This window comes from Amia ocellicauda, chromosome 5, assembly GCF_036373705.1.
Source record: "Amia ocellicauda isolate fAmiCal2 chromosome 5, fAmiCal2.hap1, whole genome shotgun sequence".
Classification (NCBI taxonomy): domain Eukaryota; kingdom Metazoa; phylum Chordata; class Actinopteri; order Amiiformes; family Amiidae; genus Amia; species Amia ocellicauda.
In genome coordinates, this window is record NC_089854.1 from 44,236,219 (window position 1) to 44,254,632 (window position 18,414).

Consider the following 18,414-nt stretch of genomic DNA (forward strand, 5'->3'; position numbering starts at 1 on the left):
TAGACTGCTCATTTCTTTGTCAGTGGGCAAACGTACAAAATCAGCAGGGGATCAAATACTTTTTTCCCTCACTGTAGATCTTATATTGCATTCAAAGGTTTTCACAATGATATGGCATGTTGAAAATGTACAATTCTCAAGATTAAATTATTGTGACACTATTCAGGCCTCAAACTCACATTAGCAGCACCAATCAGAATCAGTGTGGGTCCAAGGCCTAAAGTGTATATAGACCGCATAATAATGGACACCAGGAAGGGCCGGATTCCCCCAGGCTTGGGCAAAATGAAGAGCATAGCTGTGCAGACCGCCACTGCGACCCAGAGCAGAATTGAGACGAGAGGGGGAAGAGTGCCTGTGAGCAGGAGAAAGAAATAATACATCAGATTTATATTAAAAACTTATGCTCAGAATGGCAAGTGCTTCCTCTACTCATATTACATTTTCAAAAGTCTGGTAAATTTCAGTACATTTCTTATATACTATTAGTAATTTGTGTGTGTGTGTGTGTGCACGCGTGCGCATGTTTGTGTGTGCGCGTGTGCGTGTGTAAGGAGCATTTTTAAATACCAGTTCAATTGCTTTGACAATAAGCTTACATACCATGGTTGTGTGAATGAAGGGATGACATACACAGAGATCAATCAAATATACACTCACCTAAAGAATTATTAGGAACACCACACTAATACTGTGTTTGACCCCCTTTCGCCTTCAGAACTGCCTTAATTCTACGTGGCATTGATTCAACAAGGTGCTGAAAGCATTCTTTAGAAATGTTGGCCCATATTGATAGGATAGCATCTTGCAGTTGATGGAGATTTGTGGGATGCACATCCAGGGCACGAAGCTCCCGTTCCACCACATCCCAAAGATGCTCTATTGGGTTGAGATCTGGTGACTGTGGGGGCCAGTTTAGTACAGTGAACTCATTGTCATGTTCAAGAAACCAATTTGAAATGATTCGACCTTTGTGACATGATGCATTATCCTGCTGGAAGTAGCCATCAGAGGATGGGTACATGGTGGTCATAAAGGGATGGACATGGTCAGAAACAATGCTCAGGTAGGCCGTGGCATTTAAACGATGCCCAATTGGCACTAAGGGGCCTAAAGTGTGCCAAGACAACATCCCCCACACCATTACACCACCACCACCAGCCTGCACAGTGGTAACAAGGCATGATGGATCCATGTTCTCATTCTGTTTACACCAAATTCTGACTCTACCATCTGAATGTCTCAACAGAAATCGAGACTCATCAGACCAGGCAACATTTTTCCAGTCTTCAACTGTCCAATTTTGGTGAGCTTGTGCAAATTGTAGCCTCTTTTTCCTATTTGTAGTGGAGATGAGTGGTACCCGCTGGGGTCTTCTGCTGTTGTAGCCCATCCGCCTCAAGGTTGTACGTGTTGTGGCTTCACAAATGCTTTGCTGCATACCTCAGTTGTAACGAGTGGTTATTTCAGTCAAAGTTACTCTTCTATCAGCTTGAATCAGTCGGCCCATTCTCCTCTGACCTCTAGCATCAACAAGGCATTTTCGCCCACAGGACTGCCGCATACTGGATGTTTTTCCCTTTTCACACCATTCTTTGTAAACCCTAGAAATGGTTTTGCGTGAAAATCCCAGTAACTGAGCAGATTGTGAAATACTCAGACCGGTGTTCTGGCACCAACAACCATGCCACGCTCAAAATTGCTTAAATCACCTTTCTTTCCCATTCAGACATTCAGTTTGGAGTTCAGGAGATTGTCTTGACCAGGACCACACCCCTAAATGCATTGAAGCAACTGCCATGTGATTGGTTGATTAGATAATTGCATTAATGAGAAATTGAACAGGTGTTCCTAATAATCCTTTAGGTGAGTGTATTGTTATTATTAATTTTAAAGTTCAGCTCACATTTAATAGAAAAGCATATTTGCATTTTTGTAATAATAATTCAGCTTTTAATGCATGAAGTCTCTTCTCGTGAGTATCTCAGTGTTAGTTGCATTTACCAAAAACAAAACAGGAAATGTGCACGCACACACACACACAAAGCTAAACTTACAAACCTCAGAAATAGGTTTGGAGGCAATTTTAAACCTAGTCTTACAGACTTTGTCCTTTGATTACCAATTAAAGGAATACTGTTCTAATGGGCATTGCTTGCATTTACCCAGATTCAACTGAGGCCTGCAAGTGCAAAAGGTAATTCTCAGAGGGTGTGTTTATATTAATTGTTATTAATTGAATAAGTTAATAAACCAATGCACAGCACAGAATACCTCTGGTAAAGAGTCATTAAAGGACATGCGACTTGCAATGTGGGACATGTTCTTAACTCACACTGCAATACACACCTACTTAGTTGTCATTCTATTGATGCTGAAGGAAGTTTATATGAATTCAAATACCTTCTAAACAATCTTCCTTGTTTCTTGTTCACTTTTAATGCTGATCAACAATACTCTGATATAAGGAGAAGTTATTACTGATGCAGATATCCGTACAATAAAACCTATTGCATACTTGACTATGTGTAATAAAGCAACAAAATAAAGATTACAGTCCCAAGAAAATGGGGTATACATTCTTAGAAGTGTTTTTTATGCTGGTTTTTTACTTTCCTACATTTAAAGAAATGGGTCTCGATGAGAAAAAGCGAAAATGACAAAAAGAAGAAGTCATTATTTCTCCAGACACAACAACCAGTTTAGACACGGAAGGGCAGAGGAAGGGTACCGGATCATGTGGATTCCAGACTGAAATACACTGAGATACCACGCAATCCTGTTGAGCTCATAGCAATTGTTTATTCTTACCTCCTAAACGTGTGCATATATTGATTGTAATCTAATGTCTGTTTTTCTAAAATGTAGGAAAAGGCCTATAATGTAGACTAGAGGGCTAGATACCTGGCAGGCTCATGCAAATTTAAAAACGTTTACAGAGTCATGTCTTGATGCTCTCTAACACGGTTCGAACTGAAATTTAGCTCGGGTTTGCAAGTGGCTTCTGGAGATTCAAGAAAATTCACATAAAAGTAGAACAGCCGCTCTTCTACTAAGCTTTTAACTTGATTGCGAACAACCAGAGTAACAACTGTCACAACTCTTACAGTTCTGTGTGTACAGTTAAATATTGTATAAGGCACTGTTACTGGATAAAGTTGTGGAAAATACCTTATTTAGTTAGTTTGATCTAAAACTGGACAATACATCTATAAGTAGTCACTGACATTGATAAGGTGAGTGTTTAATGTGGCAAACTCAATGCCAGCCTCTGTTAGGGCTGTATTAAATCAAAACTTTGACATACCCGCTAATAGAAAACTACAAACCTGTTAATCACAGCAGTTACATTTATGATGAGACGAAAGTGTCATCTTACTAAAAATGAAGCCGCAGCCGAGTACAGTTCTGTAGTTTTCTATTAGCGGGTGGGTCAAAGTTTTGATTTAATCCGGCCCCTAGACTTGTGGATAAGTGCCCGCAACCAAACTTATTTATATCTGGTATGTTTTGGTTTACAGCAAAATATCCATGAAAAACTTCTCTCAATTGCAAAGCTTCAAAAAGACTGCACCAATATATACACTCACCTAAAGGATTATTAGGAACGCCTGTTCAATTTCTAATTAATGCAATTATCTAACCAACCAATCACATGGCAGTTGCTTCAATGCATTTAGGGGTGTGGTCCTGGTCAAGACAATCTCCTGAACTCCAAACTGAATGTCTGAATGGGAAAGAAAGGTGATTTAAGCAATTTTGAGCGTGGCATGGTTGTTGGTGCCAGACGGGCCGGTCTGAGTATTTCACAATCTGCTCAGTTACTGGGATTTTCACGCACAACCATTTCTAGGGTTTACAAAGAATGGTGTGAAAAGGGAAAAACATCCAGTATGCGGCAGTCCTGTGGGCGAAAATGCCTTGTTGATGCTAGAGGTCAGAGGAGAATGGGCCGACTGATTCAAGCTGATGGAAGAGCAACTTTGACTAAAATAACCACTCGTTACAACCGAGGTATGCAGCAAAGCATTTGTGAAGCCACAACACGTACAACCTTGAAGCGGATGGGCTACAACAGCAGAAGACCCCACCGGGTACCACTCATCTCCACTACAAATAGGAAAAAGAGGCTACAATTTGCACAAGCTCACCAAAATTGGACAGTTGAAGACTGGAAAAATGTTGCCTGGTCTGATGAGTCTCGATTTCTGTTGAGACATTCAGATGGTAGAGTCAGAATTTGGCGTAAACAGAATGAGAACATGGATCCATCATGCCTTGTTACCACTGTGCAGGCTGGTGGTGGTGGTGTAATGGTGTGGGGGATGTTTTCTTGGCACACTTTAGGCCCCTCAGTGCCAATTGGGCATCGTTTAAATGCCACGGCCTACCTGAGCATTGTTTCTGACCATGTCCATCCCTTTATGACCACCATGTACCCATCCTCTGATGGCTACTTCCAGCAGGATAATGCACCATGTCACAAAGGTCGAATCATTTCAAATTGGTTTCTTGAACATGACAATGAGTTCACTGTACTAAACTGGCCCCCACAGTCACCAGATCTCAACCCAATAGAGCATCTTTGGGATGTGGTGGAATGGGAGCTTCGTGCCCTGGATGTGCATCCCACAAATCTCCATCAACTGCAAGATGCTATCCTATCAATATGGGTCAACATTTCTAAAGAATGCTTTCAGCACCTTGTTGAATCAATGCCACGTAGAATTAAGGCAGTTCTGAAGGCGAAAGGGGGTCAAACACAGTATTAGTATGGTGTTCCTAATAATCCTTTAGGTGAGTGTATATATTTTTTATAAAGAGCTGGAGGAGTCTGCAAAGGAGGAATTATAATAAGACCGCAAACAAATTGGCATTCTACTCAACCAGCTTGACTCTTGTAGTGCATGAAAAAAACTCACTCAGATTCCTAGATGAAGGGGTGAAGGCACAAGTTAAAGTCTGAGAAGAAAGGTATTTTTAAAACTTGAGTGCGTCTGGATGTGTTCCAATGTGAGAGCAGGGAGCAGGTGTGTGCGCGGTCACAGAGCGTGACAGACAGCAAGACGTGACTTGGACACCTGGGACTGGGGGGGAGAGACCCTTACTTCCTTTTCTAAAGTCCTTTCCAGACAGCTGTAAAGCTGTATTGTTGTGATTCATCCTAATTTTTTTTTATAATTTACTATAATTAAATCCAGGTTAAAAAAAAGGTTAATCCAAAATACAAGTCTGTTAAATGTTTACAAAAAATGAAAAACTGTTACAAAGGGACAAAATGAAAGACAAGACAATACACGTACGCTACTGTTCAAAAGTTTGGGGTCACTTAGAAATTTCCTTCTTTTCAAAAGAAAAGTAATTTTTTTTTACAGAGGAAGATTGGAAAAAAGATTGGACAGACAAATCTAAGTCTGAGGTGTTCGGATCACAAAGAAGAACAGACGCAGACCAAATGAAAAGATGCTGGAGGAGTGCTTGATGCCATCTGTCAAGCATGGTGTAGGCAATGTGATGGTCTGGGGGTGCTTTGGTGGTGGTAAAGTGGGAGACTTGTACAGGGTAAAAGGGATCTTGAAGAAGGAAGGCTATCACTCCATTTTGCAATGCCATCACATACTCCATGGATGGCGCTTGATTGGAGCCAGTTTCCTCCTACAACAGGACAATGACCCAAAGCACAGATCCAAACTATGCAAGAACTATTTAGGGAAGAAGCAGTCAGCTGGTATTCTGTCTATAATGGAGTGGCCAGCACAGTAACCGGATCTCAAACCTATTGAGCTGTTGTGGGAGCAGCTTGACCGTATGGTACATAAGAAGTGCCCAACACGCCAATCCAACTTGTGGGAGGTGCTTCAGGAAGCATGGGGTGAAATCTCTTCAGATTACCTCAACAAATTGACAACCAGAATGCCAAAGCTCTGCAAGCCTGTAAATGCTGCAAATGGAGGATTCTTTGACGCAAGTAAAGTTTGAAGGACACAATCATGATTTCAATTAAAAATTATTATTTCTAAACTTTTCCTATTCAATTTGCTATATTTCCTATTCAAGCTCAATTGATGTATGTTTTCATGGAAAACAAGGACATTTCTAAGTGACTCCAAACTTTTGAACGGTAGTGTAGCATGAAGGAATGAGCTTACCTTCATCTCCATCATCTCCGAAAGGATAAAACAACGCCACAGCCAGGTTTACAAGTACGGCCAAATTGAAAGAAATGCTTCCCCACAATGAAATGTGTCGGGAAAACCAAAACAGAGGTGGATTATCTGAAAGACACAGAAAAATAAGAAAGAATGGTTAATTTATGTTCTGTCATAAATTACACTATTACATTTAATAAGTGTACTTTTACAATCCCTTAAGTAGTATAAATAGGATGTAGTATTCAGAAAAGCCCTTAATGATGATAATGTCAGCTTGGATATCTGTCCTGTTTGTACTATTCACCAGAGAGAACATCAGAATAGTACTAATTCATTGGTGATTGTCGATTACCTTAAGTTTGTTCTTTGATCATTTGTCTCAAGAACAATATCCACACCCTTGAAAAAGCATAATCGAGATTCTGGTGGAAATTTTTACCAGCATGTAAACATGGACACATTCAGTTCACACTTAATTTCAATGTGAAACAATGTCATACTTCTGATTTTTTTCTGCCATTTCATCTCATTGTAGAGATCTTCTGTCTGCTGGAAGAAGTCATTGACCTTGCTGCCTTGGTCATCTCTCTCAGTTGTGTTGAAGACACGGATTTTGGATTCTTCCGTCAGATATTCACAAATATTAGGCACAGGAAACACTATCTGCTCCATAGTTCTGTCATGACGAACAATCTGGAAAAAGCCCGAAAGGTTAACAATGCTTTCTGCAATCATGTGAAACAAGAACTCATGGTAACTACAGACTGTGATAAGAAGAAAAATAAAATCGAACCACTTAGCTATGGAAAATTCTGCTGTTGCCAGGTTTGTTGGCCAAGAGGAGGCACAAGAACTGCAGATGTTAACACAACGGGCAGGAGGAAAATGCAAACTATACTGTTCTCTATACTGTCCAAAAACCCCTTCAATTCCAAAACAAAGTGTCCAAATATTTCCAGGCCTATATTTAAACTGAACTAGCAACAGAGCTTTACTGTTATGAGGTAAACTCCCGATTCATCTGTAAGAAGCCTTCTTTGTTCTTGCATGAAAAAGGTTCAGCTTTCTTTGTCTATTTTTGGAAAAACGCCAATGAAAACATCCATTGCAAAAAACAAAACAAATATTGACACAAACCACTACTTAAAATCAAATAATTTTCCCAATTAAGACAATTTTGAAATCTGACCTTGTTATGTGAAGTGTAATTCTAGAGGGAAGTAATTTGCCTCTCACTTGGGCTACACACAAGTACTGATTCCTGAGTCTTAAGTTTGATAGAGCAGTTAAACAAATTTATCAGATGGATTAAAGCACATCACAAAAGATGTTTTAAGCTCTTTGCCTCAAACAGAGGTGGTGAAGTAATGTTTTGAGCTTATATCATCATCTCCATACACAATGGGGTTTTCAACTGATGTTTTTTTGATGTACAAATAAGTGCCCTCAGGGTATTCAATCTTTTATAGTACATAGTAAAATCACTACTGAGTCTGAGATGCTACTTCTAGAAGCTTCTCTAATTGCTGGAGGAACATGTTCAAATTGCTTCTTAAAACATTTGAATATGCTACAAATTTAAAACAAAGTGCAAAGCAAATGGTTTAAATTCAAATTCAGCTGTTGCTTTTTTTTTTCTATTAACTTTTTTTTAATTAGAGTAGGTGTTACACTTTACATTTTGTAGCTAAGAAGGCACATTCATACTCTAACTGTGTAGGAATCAACAATGCGTTTATATAAACTAAAGTAAGATGAAGGTTACCATAGCCAATGGGCTAAAACAATGGCAATGGGAATATTCTTTAAAACATGCACCTGCCAGAGAGGTGGATTTCATGTCAGAAGGCCAATTAAGCAAACAGGAAACACAATTATAAACATTAATATTAGTATTATCTGGGTAAATCAGATATGTAGTTAAAAATATTGGATATTAAATACTAAGTAGACAACACGCTGTCAGTCACATCTGAACCAAGCCATAAAGTTCAAAATATAAATTGTGTGTGTAATGTAAGGACTTTTACTTATTTGAGTTTTATACACACAAACATTGCCTCCATTGTCAGCGTCTGCGGCCTCTGTACAGAGAGATCTGCCGTATCCACCGTCATGCCCCACTTCCCGAGTTTCCTGTTACAGCAGGTGTCTTCTAACAGACAGATGTGCAGCTGCTGAAAGTCTCGTGACTGCCTAGACAGGACTATTTCCATCCAATTGTGCCCTTTGGCTGGCAAAAAACAGTTTACTGAAGTAAAACAAAAACCTAAAAAAGTGCTTCTTCTGCAGTATATATTAGAGTAAAAGCTAACCTAAATAGAAAGGGTTGAGACTTAATGGTTACTCTCGGTGAGTCTGTAGACACGCTATCCTAGTGCTAGCAATACTGTGGTTTGCGTATGCTTCAGTCTTGACGTATTTGAAGTATTTTTTTCCTCTCTTTTATTATGAATACAACTCTTTGGAACAATAAAAATGTCATCAAGAAAAAGCTAACCAGGCCTCAATAGCTTGCCCATTTTTGGATGATCTCAATCAATATTTCCTTTGACGTGAATACTGCTTTAACCTGTAGGAACATGTGTGTGAGATGAGTAAAACTGAGGGATGACATATTGGGCTTCAGATAGCTTAGTTCCAGGCAGGTCTGCTGGCCTCATTTCACGGTTTACTAAAAATGGTAGAATACAAGTACCTAATATAATTTACAACATGTTTGCATGTTTAAACCAAATTTAAACCTTCCATCAACTTGACATTGATCTGCAATATTTGGAAGATAACTCTGAAGGTTATATAGCTATTAAAATATTAACAACGGACATATAAAACCAGTCCAACAACACTTCAGGTGTAATGCAGTGGATCTGATTTCCTCCAGTCTGTCTTTTAGCAATGTGTGGAGCAGAATCTGTACAGATTAATTTAGTTGAAGACAGACAGAAAAGTGATGTGAAAATATCAGCAGTTATGCAAGCAATAAAAGAATAAAATACATTTTTCAATCCAAATTACTTCTACTACTAAAAAGTATATGTTCCAGTTATGATTTTAATTTTAATTTTGAGATCCTGTGATTTTGATCTCTCTGGTGTTTGGATCTGGTGCTAATGAAACCGCTATATAATTCATAGATAAGTATTGTTTATATGCAGAAGCATAAATAAACCCTTTAGGCCATGTGCACAAGTTTTCCAGAAGCATGTTGGCCTTCTCAACCCCACAATACACAGAAATATAGAAGTCACATATGAAAATTCAAATGGCGACATTTTCTACTTATAACCCTCTCAGTAGATCACCCAACTCTCCATACATTTCAAAAGCCACCGTCATTGTATTCTAGACTTTTGAGATCTTTCTCTCTCAAGTCACACTTTATACTATCATTTTATTGACATAAGTGTGGGTTAGGGGGGTTGGCATGGCTTAGTACCCAAGCTGGTGAAAACAAATGCCTACCTCGATCTGGGCAGTGTGCTTAGCATAGTATTTCAAAGCTTCGTCTCCTTCGGTATCGGAATCCGATCCAGGTTTTAAACTCTGCTGCAGGATCTTATTGTGTCGAGCCAACTGTGGGAAAACAGGAGAGTCCTAGTGTTACAATTTAATCAATAAGGATAATGGTGTGAAAATAAGCTCATTGGTGACCCTTTTTAGGTGCCTTGATATGGTGATAGACATTTCACATTTCAGGAAGACATGAAATACCTGAAGCTTCAAATTCCCGAGCCTGAGATTTATACTCACCTAGTTTTCTGAATTGATAAAACGGAATACAAGGAACATTTTGTAATATTATAAACATATTTGAAAATGTTTTATTAAAATATCAGCCATGCATCTTTTATGTAGAATGTGGTTGAAATAGAGCTAGGCTATTTAATTAAATTAACAAAAATCAGATTCTACTGAAATGTGTCTTTGATTATCACTGATAAGTTCAGAATTGTTATTTAGTGTCAATCAAACACAATTCCCTATTCCTCTTTAATTCTTGAAAATATCTTGAAATCAATCCATCAGTTTTTGCTTCGCCGTGTGTCTTGCAATACATTTGTGCTCAGAGGATTTCCTGGTAAGATACCGAGCCATAACAGACAGTTTTCAGCATGAGTATTACAGCTGCTTTATCTCCCCACAAGGGCTCAAAATCCAAAGGAATTAGCCATGTTTTGTTTTTGTTTTAGTTTTTTTAAGACAGCTAGTTGATTAATGGAAGCATATTCAGTGATGCACGCAACACCAGTAATCACAGAATCATGTGCGCTGAAGCTGGCTTACCACACGCTGCCAGTATGTACGGCCCACTCACAAGTCCCTCAAGTCTACTCCCACTTCTCTCTTCTCTCAAAAGACATTCACATTTATTCTTCTGATCACACCCTACCCAATTGATAGCTAAAGTTAAGTTGCATATATGTATTAAGGGTAGAATTAATACATGTGCACATAAATTATCTTGAGAGTGGATTTAAAGATGGTAATAGTCTATAACCTTCTTTCTCCATAGTCTTTGGGAAAACCGAGATCTTTGATTACTCCTTTAACAGATGCGAAGACGACAAGGAGATAAATGAATTCTGCCCTTAACCGATTGAATCACATAGGTAACTGATGCTTCTTTTGTAAGCTAATTAACAAACGAACAGCAAATGTAACACATATACCATTATCTATCTATTGGTCTAACTCTGAGTAGGGCTTCTTTTCACAGATGCTGAAGTATGGAGGCTGGACAAACAGGTTTAAGACTGATAACAAGTTGGCCTGATCTGACCCGATGGCTTTCAATCCTTTGAAATGCATGTTCGCATTAGCCCATATATCAACGATCTTGCCCACAGAAGCCAATGGAAAGCAAAAACCACATAAAGCAAATCTGACCAAAGGCTTCCACTGAATTGAATTGGGAAAAATACATTTTGTTTCATGGACGGATACAATAAAAAACAAAACTGATTACATAAAATGTGTGTTGAACAGGAAATACTTAAGCCAGTGGTGTGACAAACATGTGCTCAGACATATGCCAGCTACAGCAAACAAACAGCATGTGGGTGTGTTAGATGTAAACAGCAAAATAATCTTCTTTATCATCTATTTGGCTGAATCATTTTGCAAGAACTTTTTGTCAGTAGAATCCCTCATGTTCTCAATTCTGTTAATATCTGCATGGGGATTTAATCAAGAACCACATAAATACTATAGTTAAAGATTCAAAAGTCATTGACACCTACATTGATGCTGTGAAAACTCTCAACCATTTTCAAAACTGGATTAGTAAAGTAATGAACAAGTTGGAAATATTCTTATGCATGTTCACGTTGAAAGGTTTCATCAATACTAGATTCTTGAGAGAATGAGGTACCGTGAAACGTCTTCTTCAGGAAACATACCTAGAAACTGAAAGCTGAGGCAAGTTTTTGATGTCACCAAATGTATTTCCTGTTAACCAAATAATAACCAGAGTACCATTTTTCACATATTTTAAGAGTATGAGTTTGCACGCAGAAACCCCACTTTGGGAAAAGAGATGTTTCTGTGTTTCAAGTGAGTTGATATTTATTCTATATAAGACTTCCATTTTAGCAGATGACTTGATATATATTCTCTCACATATTACAATTATTTCTGCTTTAATTAGCTCAATACCTAGGTAAATTCTATAAATTCTAACTGTGAAAAATACAGAATTTTTGCAGAAATCCCCAGTACAAGAAGAATTAATTAGCAGTATAACATGCATTTGGTAGCCTCTTAAAAAGCACTTTGGGCTTCTTGGTTAAAAATTCTCGATCAAACCTGACTTCAGTCTGAGTACACCTGCACCCTTCTTGTAATAACTTTTAAAAGTGACGAAACATGTTTCATGGTGAAAATTTGTATATATTAATAATTTTTCACCATTTTAGGGGAACAATCTCAGATCTTAGAGAAGAATGTAAAAAAAAAAAATGGGCCTGTCTTCGGACATCCTTACACTTCTCTAGACAGTGCCTAGTAATAAAAATGGGGGCTCCTGATTCACATGGCCATAGTAGTGAAAAACACTTTTTTTTTACGTTGTTCTGTATTTGACCTTTTTTTTACCACAGACGTTTCTTTCTATGCACGGCAGAGCACAGGCTTACGAGAATGTCAAGTACTGCTGGTAAACCAAACCACAGAAAGGGGGGGAAACAGTACTGGGCAAAATAAAGAGAAAAAAAAAGAAGAGAAAAACCGCAGCAGCCCGAGAGTGGCCGCTTCAAAACTTTCAAGTCTGGGAAGACAAAAATAAATGTCTGACACCATGGTTGAAATGAGAAGAAAAAAAAAGAAGAACCTGAAACTTGCAAGACGTAGCATTTCTACATAAATGGAAAAACAAACAAACAAACAAACCAGCACAAATACAGATGACAGTCATATGTACACAACAGCAGAAATCACAGACTATATGTGTTGAAGTGCTCTTCAAGCAGGACACATTAATCCATGTATTTTGCCTATGGTGCCGGTATGAAATAAATACATTTTTAATATATAAAACTTTAGGCAGATTTTACTACAATTTGTTTTTTCACTAAATAGCTACTTCAGTCCAATGTATCCAGGTTCTCCAGGTCTCATTATGTGTGTTTCTTTTTTTTTTTTTTTTTTTTTATATATACATGTATGAATTCTTGGGCAAGCACCAAAAGAAAAAGCCACAGCTGAAGTGAGCCTTTCCCTTTTTGCCAAAATGTAAATTAACAGCACTGACTTTTCAAATGAGGAACAGTGTACCATCAAAATGGAAGCAAACTTCACAGCTATAAATTTATATATTACAGAAACGCCACAAAATAACTGACGGCTTGAAGGCAGCAAGGGAATGAATGGTCATAAACAGCAAGCGTACCTGATGGGCCAGAATATACATATTATGGCCAACATCCTTTGGCAAAATCTGGTCCCCCCAACTGTCCTCTTCATTCTCGTTTTCTAGGCCTTGGATATAGGCATCTTTCATAACGCCCACCTGAACACACAGGGGAACACATTACAGAACCAAGCATTAAGACATCTCCCTTTTTTTTTTGTTTGCAGACGTGAAGGAAATTCTTAATTTAAAAAAGGGGGGGCGGGGACGTTGTATTTTTGTTAATTTTAACTCTGTGTTAAGGTTGTTCATTTTAAGTCAAGCTGTAAGTTGTGGTACATCAACAATTTACTACAGCAATTTAATACCATAGCTAATTTGACTACTAGTGAAATACTTGTTCTTACCAGTTCATTTGGTCTCATTTTGTACAGGATCTTTTCAGCATTTTCGCTGTCATGTCGGCTTTCCATTATGGCAAGTAGTAGCTTGGAAGCATTGTTCTAAAGAAACAGAGCAAACAATACAGATCCATCTCTGTCACATGCCTTTCACACAGACCCAACCTTTCACAAAACATAAAATCCATGTGTCTTCCATTTCGTCTTTTGTTTGCAGATCACTTTCCAGAAACAAGAGGAAAACTTGTAATATTTATTTAAATCAAGCTCTTTAGTCAGTATTTTTCAGAAAAGAGGCATCCAAATAAAAAAAATAAGTCACTGAAATGATATTGTAAATAGTGAAGTTTAACAAAAAATAATGTTTGTGCTCTTTAGCAGTGTTTTAATGGCAGGTTCTCAATCATGCAAGGGACCGACAATGATGAAATACAAGTACCTTCAGTTCAAGCACAAGGTCTATGCGATACTTTCCAAGAGGATTGATGGGATTTACAATAAGTGCTATTATAATGTCAATTCCATTAGATTCATGTTTCGCAATACAGGTCTGCAATAAAGGAGAAAAAAAAAGGAAATGGGTATAATCCCTCCAAATGGGTTTTCTTCATTGCAACAGTTTAAAAATACTGAAAACTAAAATTTTAAATCTGCTAATTTGCTAGATTATTGCAAACATATGGTAACACTTTACAATAGGTCTCACAAATTACAGTTTATTAACATAGTAGGTACTCAGTAACTACATGCTAGTTACTCATAATAACAGTGTAATTATGAATTTGTTAACATGTACTTAATTTATTTTAAAATTATTAACGGTATATATCAGTACAGATTTGTCTGGTAAAGATGCCTTTGGAGCTATACCAGGAATCATAGGCGTAGGTTTGGGAGAAACATGTTCAGAGAAGCTGTCCCCCTCAACACTGTATACCTGGCTCCATAGGCGTAGGGGACACATCCCCCCACAATATTGACAGTGTACCCCCCAGTTCTGAAATGAAAGCTAAGCCCCTGCCGGGCATGGCCCACTTTTTACACATTAAGTACATGTTAACAAATGCATAATTACACTGTTCTTATGAGTAACTAACATGTAGTTAATGAGTACATACTATGTTAAAAATCTATAATGTGTGAGACCTATTGTAAAGTGTAACCAGAAAGATATATAAGGAAAGAACTCAAATAGAACTCCCAGCTCTAATGCTGCAAAAACCTTGATCTGTCCTAAGTCTACTGAGCTATGAAAACTAAAAACATCAGCACAGCTATATGCAATGTCTTGCCCAGTATATGATTCCCCCTTAAAATGTGTTTATATTTGTGTGTGTGTGTGTGTTTTGTAATCTTTACAATGGTACAGGTGAATACTTATTATATTTACAAGTCCTTACTCAACAACTTGATCACAATTACATCTGTGTTAAAATATTGTTTTCTAAAGGGATTAACAATTCTATTCACGCATGCATGCATACATTAATAAATAAAATACATTGGTCACTATTAATGTTCCCCCTATGAAGCTGCATTAGCCATGATGAGTACTACAGGGGTCAGTGTCTGAGAGGATTTGTGCAGCACCTGGTTCTCATGGCAGGGTCCCTGGCAGTACTCTGTGATGGTCTCCAGAGTCTGCTTCACAAGGTCTACATTTCTTTCATTGATGTAGAGGCCAAGCAAACCTAGGCCACCAGTGGTGCTCCCACAGATGCAGTCCAGGAATTGCAGGGTCTCGCACACCAGGTTATAGTTGGTCTTATTGTTCTGGTTTCTCAGGAAATTCTGTTTTCATCGGGGGAAAAAGACCAAAACAAAAATCAAACACAAATCTTTTCTTTTTAACTCATTGTTTTTATTCTTCAACAAAAATAATTTAGACAACGTAGGAGTAACAGAAGTAACAGAAGTCTCTGGGGAATGAGTAGTTTTGGTTATTGTTATTGTTAGTTAAGTTCAAGGTCTCTTCAAGGTCTGCAAACAGTCCAATGGGAACCTACTTAAAAGAGACTCAAAGCCAATAAACTGGAAGACATTTCATAGATTTATTTTGTTTTGTTTGAAAAAACCCACATTAAATCAATTCTTTCTTTGTCAAAAGTTTGCTCATATGCAGTTGCAAAAACAGAATCTGACCCATCAAAAAACGGGAATGGATCTAGCGGTTTATTTAAGTACCATGGTACCTAAAACAAGGGGTAAAAGAGTGTTATCCTGCTTTGATTACAATTTTTAAATTGGTGTGGGGAATTATGTTTTTCTCAAAACTATCCTGTTTTTTTTTTTTATTATAATTATGAAAGTCATATCTGTTCTTTTGCACTTGGCAGCACTCTCACCTGTAGGTCTCTGTTGTGGTTTTCACACAGCAGCTGCAGGAAGCGCAAAATGGGTTCCATGATGGCAATCGCTGGGCTGATGAGCGTCTCCTCATCTGATGTATCCTCAGACACACCCCCATCACTGCCCTGGCCAATCAGATCGATGTCAGGATCGATCTCCTTGCGGAACAAACAGTATGCCTTGGATGTGGCTGAAGTGGCCTCTTTTAACTGGCCCTTCATCTCATCCTTGAGATGAAGGACAGAATCCTTTTCTGTGGAATAATAGACAGCATTGGCAGAATGCTTACTTAAAATGCAATACTTAGTTTCTGTTGTTACTGTAGTATGATACTGTAATGTTTACCGTGTTCTCCAAGGACTGAGACAAACTCATTATTGCAGGTAGAACTAAACAGATTTATAATTATTGAATTTAAGAGTTCCCTGAAAAGTTCTTCCACAGAGGGAAGGGAGACTCTCCTCAAGAGTAGGGGTTTAAGTGTAAGGTAAAGGGCTTTGGGCCACTGTCCAGAGAAAGCAAAGTCTCAACGCAATGAAAAAGTTATTCAATGAGCATGTTTACAGATAGGGGGATGTACAGATGACTCTCCTTTCATGGTCTGTTATTCGATGCACACAGTGCATTAGGGAAAGTACCATTTTTCTTTTGCCTGGTTGCGGTCACATCCCCGTCATCGTCTTTCTTCTTGCAGCTCAGATCATAGGTATTCACCGAAACTGTGGATCGGATCTCCTGCTGCGCCAGCTTCATGCGATCGTAAAACACTTTGAAGAATTTCTCAGACTTTTTCTGTTCGTGAAGCTGATGGTAAAACGAATTCTAGGAAAACAAGCACACCTTCATCAGGACCACATGCATAGCGTGGGCATATTCATTTTAGAGAGCTGTACTGATAATAAGATCATTATAATAGGGGGGTGGGGGGGTGGGATTAAAACTGCTAACTTTAATTTGCATATGCTAGGTGACTCATTTCGATTGTGCAAACTTTTAAACACTGAGACAATCTGTCATGCAGGGGTTTTAATTTAAAAAATATATAATAATTTAAGTGTATACATCCGTATCATTTTTGTTTTAACGGAATCTATCATCTATGTATTTATGTATAAATGAAACACTGTACCTGTATTTGTGTGTTTCCTCCTTTCAGTAACGCAATCCCCAGTAAAATGCTCTCTTGGAAGATGCGGTCATTTTTGGTGCTGACGATGAGGTCTATGACCAGCTCAGAAGCCCCAACGCTGTCTAACAGGCACTGAATATCGGTCAGACAGGTTGCCCCTTTGTCTATATCTTGTGCTGATGATCCACCTCCAGGAAAAACAAACCAACAATAACATGAACAAACAAAACCAAAAATCTGCATCACTGAACCCTGAAAACGTGTCCCAAATTTCCCACACACTAATCATGCTCGGACCAGAAAAATCAATACACCATTAGCTTTTTGTGGGGTGTGCTTCAAGTCAGCACATACGTGTTGATTACATGTGTTCAAAACATGTTTTTACTGACTGTGGCCGCTGTACTGGCTGAAGTGGTAATTGAAAATGGAGGGATGGCTGTTTGTGCTGCTCATTGGTCATGCCATTGTTCGATTTTCCCTGTACTGAAATGCCTGGGTGCTCCAAAGAAAATGGAAATCTATTCCTTGTCTTAACCCCTGCTAACACCAATATATGAAGCTATGCCTAATTCACAAGTACCTGCAACCAAGCAGAAACATACCCTAAACACTATCAGAACTCTAAGGTTAGGCCTAACCCCCCTTGCCAACATCAACATTGAAAGCAACACTCAAATCATGTATCTTAGTTAATCAATTGAAATATAACCCAAACCTTAAGGGAAGTCCAATTTCAGTCAAAGTTGCAACACAGAGGCACAAGCACAGTTGGTTTTGCATCTCCAGCTATTCATTTGCAAAGTACCCATGTTAAGTGCACAGGAGCACAGATGCATGAGAACTCACAAGTGCAGGATACATTTTAGACACCCACATAACTGCTAAGCCATACAGCTGAAACATCCCTACTCAAAATTATATTTAAACCCATTCTCCCCCGGCTACTATAATCCCGAGTTGCAAAGGTCTTAAATTTTGGAATTCCAATGTGGTCTTGAAACCCCGCTGCTGCTCTCTTCCCTTTATTAATGCAACCTTTCCAATTACCACGTGAAGGGAGCTCTCAGATCACAGTTGGAGAACCCCTGGTTAAGGAAAATCTGCATAAATAAGTACATTTTGTGGCGCATATGAATCTGTTGACTGAATTAGCATTTTAAATTAATCGGTACTTACCTCCTGAAGATGTTTTCGAGTAGTTTCCAGAAGAGCTGCTGCTGCCACTACCAAAATCTACTTTTGAATGAATGCGTGGACTGCCAAAGTACCGAGTGAGAAGAATTTTCCTCAATACGGTGCCCTTTAAAAAATAGAAAAAGAAACAAGAGAAGCGAACAATTAATCATTATAAAGTACTGGTCTGGTTGACCTAGGATGCTAGGGAATTAGTAGTTTCACAGTGCTTCAGAAGCAACATAACAGTCAGTGCAGTTCAAACAAGTAAGGACTGTAAAATTAATTTAAAAGACTGTACAACAGATTTCTACATCACCATTCCAACATCCAGGATAAAAGAAAATAGTTAAACCT

General features: G+C 38.3%; 1 protein-coding gene across 3 annotated transcripts in view; it reads right to left on the bottom strand.

The window, feature by feature from the left end:
* The window catches only part of itpr2 (inositol 1,4,5-trisphosphate receptor, type 2), a 136,462-nt gene that overhangs the window by 36,810 nt on the left and 81,238 nt on the right, over nucleotides 1-18,414 (bottom strand). For all 3 annotated transcript variants that reach the window (XM_066705381.1, XM_066705382.1, XM_066705379.1), the window contains 12 exons: nucleotides 18,061-18,184; nucleotides 16,882-17,069; nucleotides 16,391-16,574; nucleotides 15,749-16,005; nucleotides 14,994-15,194; nucleotides 13,843-13,953; nucleotides 13,410-13,505; nucleotides 13,042-13,161; nucleotides 9,618-9,728; nucleotides 6,653-6,845; nucleotides 6,150-6,275; nucleotides 180-355 (listed from right to left, as the gene is read on the bottom strand). In XM_066705381.1, coding sequence (XP_066561478.1) covers nucleotides 180-355; nucleotides 6,150-6,275; nucleotides 6,653-6,845; nucleotides 9,618-9,728; nucleotides 13,042-13,161; nucleotides 13,410-13,505; nucleotides 13,843-13,953; nucleotides 14,994-15,194; nucleotides 15,749-16,005; nucleotides 16,391-16,574; nucleotides 16,882-17,069; nucleotides 18,061-18,184 — 1,887 coding nt within the window. The remainder of the gene's footprint in view (nucleotides 1-179; nucleotides 356-6,149; nucleotides 6,276-6,652; nucleotides 6,846-9,617; nucleotides 9,729-13,041; nucleotides 13,162-13,409; nucleotides 13,506-13,842; nucleotides 13,954-14,993; nucleotides 15,195-15,748; nucleotides 16,006-16,390; nucleotides 16,575-16,881; nucleotides 17,070-18,060; nucleotides 18,185-18,414) is intronic.